Source organism: Emys orbicularis, chromosome 17 (assembly GCF_028017835.1).
Source record: "Emys orbicularis isolate rEmyOrb1 chromosome 17, rEmyOrb1.hap1, whole genome shotgun sequence".
Taxonomy (NCBI): Eukaryota; Metazoa; Chordata; order Testudines; family Emydidae; genus Emys; species Emys orbicularis.
In genome coordinates this window covers 4,607,885-4,614,820 of record NC_088699.1, presented here as the reverse complement: position 1 = coordinate 4,614,820, position 6,936 = coordinate 4,607,885, and the positions used below count along the sequence as shown (strand labels likewise).

General features: G+C 40.6%; 1 protein-coding gene across 1 annotated transcript in view; it reads right to left on the bottom strand.

Moving 5' to 3' along the window:
- Positions 1–4,950: 4,950 nt before the first annotated feature.
- Positions 4,951–6,936, bottom strand: part of ULK2 (unc-51 like autophagy activating kinase 2) — a 51,891-nt gene continuing 49,905 nt past the window's right edge. Inside the window, exons 27-28 of the mRNA XM_065418069.1 lie at positions 6,102–6,237; positions 4,951–5,174 (exon numbers count right to left, since the gene is read on the bottom strand). Of these exons, the coding sequence (XP_065274141.1) occupies positions 5,107–5,174; positions 6,102–6,237 (204 nt within the window). The 3' untranslated portion in view covers positions 4,951–5,106. The remainder of the gene's footprint in view (positions 5,175–6,101; positions 6,238–6,936) is intronic.

Below are 6,936 nucleotides of genomic sequence, written 5' to 3'. Positions count from 1 at the left end.
TGGTTTTACCCTATACTGCATAGATTTAATGAGGGAGACCAGTGTTTCTCAAACTGGGGGTCCTGAGCCAAAAGGGGATTGGACAAGGTTATTTTAGGGGGGGGTCACAGTATCGCCACCCTTACTACTGTGCTGTTTTCAGAGCTGGGTGGCTGGAGAACACTGACTGTTCGCCAGGCGCCCCACTCTGAAGGCAGAGCCCCACCAGCAGCAGTGCAGAAGGGTGGCAATACTATACCATGCCACCCTTACTTCTGCACTGCTGCCTTCAGAGTTGGGTGGCCGGAGAGTGGCGGCTGCTGACCAAGGGCCAAGCTCTGCAGGCAGCAGCACAGAAGTAAAGGTGGCAATACCATACCAGGCCATTCTTACTTCTGCGCTGCAGCTGGCAGCGCCTCTGCCTTCAGAGCTGGGCTCCCGACGAGCAGCCGCTGCTCTCCAGCCACCCAGCTCTGAAGGCATCACCACCAGCAGTAAGGGTAGCAGTACTGCAACCCTCCCCCACAATAACCTTGCGACCCCCCACCCCACAACTCCTTTTTAGGTCAGGATCCCTACAATTACAATACCATGAAATTTCAGATTTAAATAGCTGAAATCATGAAATTTACGATTTTTAAAATCCCATGATCGTGAAATTGACCAAAATGGACCATGAATTTGGTAGGGCCCTATTTATAAGGGTGCATCCACAGTGCAAAAACTACACGTTGGCTGCCTGCCCAAGCTAACTTGTATCTAGCTAGCGTGGGCAAGAATAGGAGTGAAGACTGGGGAGCCAAGTATGTACCCAGGTCTATGCTGGGCTAGTGTGGAAGCCCGTGCTGTCTTCACTATCCTTGTTACCCAGGCAGCTGGATTCAAGCTAGCTTGGGTTGACTAGCCTGTGCCTAGCTTTTGCTGCACAGACCTACCCTTGGCATCCATTGTGTCTATAGACTTGTCTGGGTGCATTAAAAGAGTCACAAAACCAGGCCAGAGAGGCACAAGATGGAAGAGATGTAGATACAGAAGGTACAAATCCAGGAAGCTGGCCAGCATACACATGGAGATAAAGGAGAGTCAGAAATAGCTTCTGAAATTGCTGTTAAAAAGAAAAAGGCTTTAAAGAGCCTAAATGAATAAAAGCAGCTCAGTTCATTTTATGGTGTCACTTGTTTTGAGGGCAGTGGCTGACCTCATGTTTGTGAGAGCAACATACAGTTGTACAAAGCAACGATCTGTAGGCTGCATTGTAGACATAGCTGGAGCGACGGAAAATGTGAAAGCAAGCAAACAAGAGAAAAGCAATTGGCGCAAAGACTTGAACAAGACTCAGCAGCGACGTTTGCATTCAATTAGCTTTCAGCTGAAGACAGGGGGAGTCTGCTGCCTACAAAAGGCAGTGCCAACGTTTAGCTAGACTGGGCTCCTACTGAATAAGAGATGTTCGTAAAGGGGATACTCAGATATGCCTCGCTGCTTTAGGGTGCGGAGTCGCTAAGCATATGCCCTCTGCATTTATTAGGTCAAGTAAAGGCTGAGGCATTAAAGAGGATGTTGTTTAGGATAAAAGGAGACTTTAAAAACAGCCAAGGAAATTTTGGCCATTTGAGAAGATAGCGTCAAGCAGATTTCAAAGGAGAGGAAATTAAGAGTGAAGGAGGGAAAAGTGGAGATCAGGCTACAAAGGAATGAGGTCTCATGGCAGCTTGGCTGTCCGATGCTCAAAGCATCAACAGGCTATGAAAACAGCAGCATCCAACTTTCCTTGTACTAGGGGAGGAGAAAAGCTGTCCCCCATTTTCTGTCCTGCTGGGCAAATGGAGTCTTGTCTTTACTCTTCCTCTATCTCCCCTCCTCTCTGAAATGCAAGTCAAAGAACTGGAAGATACTTTTCAAAATATCAATTGACTTAATAATTAGTGCCTCGGATTTGACCTAACTTAAAATGGAGTACAGGAGGGGAAATATTCATAGAAAAGAGAATATTTTGAAATCTCACTGGTGGGTTAAAAGAATCTGTTTTGATGTGATCTACACATCGAATTTAACCAGAATTCATTGTCTGCACCAGTGGAAAAGAAGGGAATTCAGCTTTCCCACTGTAAAAAAATAGCAAAGTCAGAATGTAAACGGTTTTTCAAGATGCTCAGTGGACATTATGCACTATAGAGAGGAGAAAAAATGTAGGTAGTACTAAACATGATCCTCTTAAGGGAAGATAAAATCCACTGCATCCGAATTAGAAATACAGTACTGAAGGGGTGAAATGTTTCCCCTTGACTTCTGTTTTTTTAAAAGGGTAAGAAAACTTCTGGTAGAATCAGACACTTGCTGTTCAAAGGAGAGAGCTGGAGCTAGGAGACAACTTCAGAATCTGTGTCGAAAGTTTACACAGAAAGACAGGCCATGTTCAACATTGGTAGTCTCCTCCTCCTGAAAACCAGCGAACAAGAATGGCCTTTTCTTCTCCCTCCTGTTTGTGCAGCTGTAGACTGTTGGCAGGAGCAGAGGGGGAGAGAGAGAGAGAGCCTGAATTCTGTGAAAGACAACAATGAGTTCTTGGGAAAAGCCGCCTATTTCCCAGACCTTTGTATTAGGGCCAGATGCATGTTCAGCTATTCCAGCAGCACACCGTGCTCCTCCCTTTCCATTTTCTTTTATAATTAGGGTCCAGTTCTGAGCAGCTTTTTTCTTTTTCTGGCAAATGTTGGAAAATCTTGATAGTATAGCAAAGAAAAAACAGCCCTTTCCCAGCTACTCTACCACACTCCACTGGGGAAGCAGCTTCAGCCGCACAATGGAAAGGACTACATTTTGCAACTTTTAGCAGGCAGAAATGTCATTTAGAACCAGCCCGTCTATCAGGTGTATGTAATTACAGGTGTTTCTAGCAACTCGAACACTGAGCCTCTTTGCTCAAGGCAATTAACAGGCATTTCACTGAAAGATTTCCAGCTCTAATCCAAAAATCTGTTTAGCATCTTGGTTTTCAAATCCATGACATTTTTAAAAAAAATCAGGGTTAACAGGTTTTGCTTTAAGGAAAGGTAACTTCAGTACATGTCGTGCTGGAGACCATTCTGTCACCAAAGAGGTTGAGCACAAGCAGCAATGCAAGCTCCATCACGCTGCTCTGCCAACATGCCTCAGCTGATTGCTGCCAGACACACCTCTTGGCCTGTGAAGCAAGTTTAATCTCCAGGGCCTGTTCAGTCCTTGATTTAAACACTAGCCAATACTGCAGTGTTCTGTGAATATAAGGGTCCCCAATTATAGTGCAAGATACAAACTAAGGTTGTACCATAGAAACACGTCTGGTGTCAGTCTTTATTTTACCTGAATATACATTTATACAGGCCATAATAAAAAGGCTATTATGCAACAGTTCAGTGAGTTATTACCTAGTTTCAAGAATAATGCATGCAGTTACAAAGGAGAGGTAGAAACACTGTATTAAAGACCTAAAAATACAAACATTATATAAATAAACACTTTCAAATTAACTGTTGGAATTTCATACAGATAAATAAGGGTAAAAGTACATTACTTTGTCAAAGTAAAGGAAACACATGGTTATCAGTACACTAAAACAATATTGATGTATGAGAACTGTACAACTTTGTAAAATAGTTCAGACCACGGTATCTAAAAGAGGATTAAAATGATTTTGTCCTGGAGAATGGTTTATTCAAGTATTCAAGCAGTTGAGTTACGCCCCCCCACACACACACCCAAAAAAACCCTTCCAAAAGTAAAATATAGGAACCATTTCCAGAGAAGATGATCTGCCTAAATACTTTGTGAATTGCTGTTCTGATGATCTGAAGGGATGCTTGAAATGATAAGTGCCTATGAGGCTATGGGAAGCTTCCCACCTCTCCCTAAAAATGCATACACAAATACCCTGATTTTTCACGCACTGTATGTAGAAATCCCACATCACTAAATCAGCATCCCGATTCCAAACCTTATTTCTAGTCTCACATGGCTCCTAACAGAGCCTCTCAGTTTACAGTATTTGTTTTAATACTGTCCAAGAAACAGGATACAAAGAGCTGTTATTATACTTACAGAGACTGCAGGCAATAATGCACATACTGCATGCACAACAAAAGATGCAACCAAACCTATATAGAAAGCAAACAACCAGCAACTCAAAACATTTCCATTACTGAGAAAGTCTGTAGCAGTAGTTACTCAAGTATTAGATAAATAGGTATAAAATGGAAAGGTTCACATGAATACAAGTTTTTACAGTTTGTCTGAAAGTCTTCTAGAAGCTACATTTGAAATTCTGAAAAGGATTTTATATACACTGAAATAAAACGTTTTCAGCGAAGTCCATTGTGCCTTTTCTCTTTTTTTTTTTTAAATTAATAGTTCTTCAAAAATGAATGTACAGTTGCTTTAGTAAATTAGTGCAATACAAACTGTTTTGGAAGAAGAGCATCTAGTTGTATCCATATCAGCTGATAAAATTGTTTGAGTATTTTGAAGAGATGGAGCAAAATTTCTTCCAGTGACCTCTTCCTCCCCTTCTTTAAAAGGTACTTACTTCCCACCCTTCCTCTATTCACTGATGAGCTGTATTTACAAGATGTAAGCTCGGATCCAGACAAGCTTAGCCACAAAACCTTCAAACTGCAGGTTTATACATTTGGAATTTCATACCCTCATTCAACAGTCTGATACTGGCAATTAAAAAACAGTCTTCCACAAACCTTTGAGTGGAATCTCCCTATGGAAACACAGCTTTGTATACTTTGTGAAGAAGGATCCATTCTGAATAGTCCTTAATAAGGAAAATAAAATTGATTGTTGTAGTTAAAAGTACATGTACAAAGTTCAGTTAGAAACGTGAAGACCTATTTATTTTAAATTCTGCTGCTAGGAGGAAAAAGGGACGAGTGACTGTATCAGTAAGGCAGATTTTCTATAAATGTTGTACTTTTGGATTTTTTCCTCTTTGAATTTACTGCTGTTTCTTTGGTAGTCACCACAGAACTTTAAAAACTGTCTTCCACAGGGCAGTGGGACAATGACAACAATTAAGCTGTAGCAAAAAAAAGTACGTCACTGAGTGGTCCCTTCTGTTCACACCGCCTGGTCCTTGGGGTACTGCTACTGTTCATATACAGCCACTGTGCTATAGCAAAGTGCAGAGAGCCGTCGCTCAATACTAGATTTATCTGAAAAAAAAAACCCACAAATGTTAAAGTACCGTCAAGTTCTGAACACATCAAGTGCAAATTCATTTCAATGCAGAAATAATAAAATCATTGCATCAAAACGGACATGGCTCTTCAGGTTATATAGCAGCATCAGCTAAGGATGAACACTTGAAAACCATCCAAACTGGCTGCTCCTCTCGTGCTTGCTGCTTTTATAGGCTATGCCTAATCATGAAATTACAGATTTACATATATTTAAAATATGTAAGTGCTCATCTTACACTCCAGGTGCCTCCCCCATGAGTTAAATATACAAGGCAAGTAATAAATATCAGCCAAAGGAAGTTCATCTGCATTCAGAGGATTTTATTAAAAAAGTTAAACACAAAGCTCAGCACAGTGATTTTTACCCACTGTTTGTGTTTAGTCTTGTTTCAGAAGTCCAGCATTTATCCTTTGGATTTACTTTTTAAATTGAATTTATTACAAATCTACTTTTGCCCTTCATTTGTCCAGTTTTCCACTTTTGGAACATAGATTTGTTCCTCTGAGTTCTTACATTTTAAAAACTCTTGTCTTAGTCATCAGGAATAGCTTCCGCTACAAGTGCAATACTGCGAAAGGCTTTGTGCCCTGAGATGTAGCAGCATTTGCCTTGTGAAGAGGCTTTGTGTGGACTGCCATGGATCGGCAAACAATACCAGAGATGAAATCCTGGCTCTCCTGAAGTCAATGGCAAAACTCCCATTGACTTCAACTGGGCCAGGATTTCACCCAAAATATTAGACCCATTTATTCTGTTCTCCGCAGCCAGATGTCGCTATTTTTATAATAAAGAAACACTTTATGCATTTTGAAGAGAAGTAGAGGATCAAGTTTTTTACGCTCTCTGGAATTTTCAGTTACTACCAAGGTACACAAAATACACTCTCCAAAATAACTTACATTTGTGAACGTTTTCTATATCTGCAGGGTCCTGCAGTATCTTAGTCAGTCCTTCCAGCAGCATGGCTGCTTTGTGGTATCGATATGTAATGTCTTCTGTCTGCTGAAACATCTCATCTAGTGCTGCTGACTGAACCTGGAAGCATTCATTAGCATCAGCTATATGAATTGTTCTAAGCAAATACTATTAAAAAAAATTGTCTCAGAGAACTGACTGATAAATGAGCATCACTCTGTGGATGCTAATTAACAGTGCTTCTGTACCTTAAATATGCTGGTCTGGTTTTATAATTTTTAATATAATCTTATGGAGAAGTTACAGGAAAGTAAGTGTTCACCTAATGGCACACAGAAAGAGTCCTGCATGTAGAGACTGTGAAATGCGTTATGATCCTTTACTATTAAGCATGGTACAGTATATACTACATTTCAAATTGTAACTACTCACATATACACACCTGTTATCAAGCTAATTTTATTTGTGAGAGAGAGAAACTAATTTGTATGTGGCTACCGAGTCATGGAGGTTAAATACAGTGGATACTTGCCAAGATCTTATGTCTAACACCACTATTTATCCAATTCCATTTCACCAGAACTTCCCCTTATCTGGAAAGGTAAGCAAGTCTAATGTGATACAGTTGCTGCACCTTGTTCCTGGGTTTATCCAAATATCTGTGTACTCAAAACTTGTCAGATACACAGATACCTTTTCCCCATGTTTCTTTATTAACATTTTTATTTTCTATAGACCTGCTGACACACTTCTCCAACCTAGGAGTCCCCCAACTCTAAACAACTCCCTAAACTAAAACCAGCTGATTGGGAAGCTGTG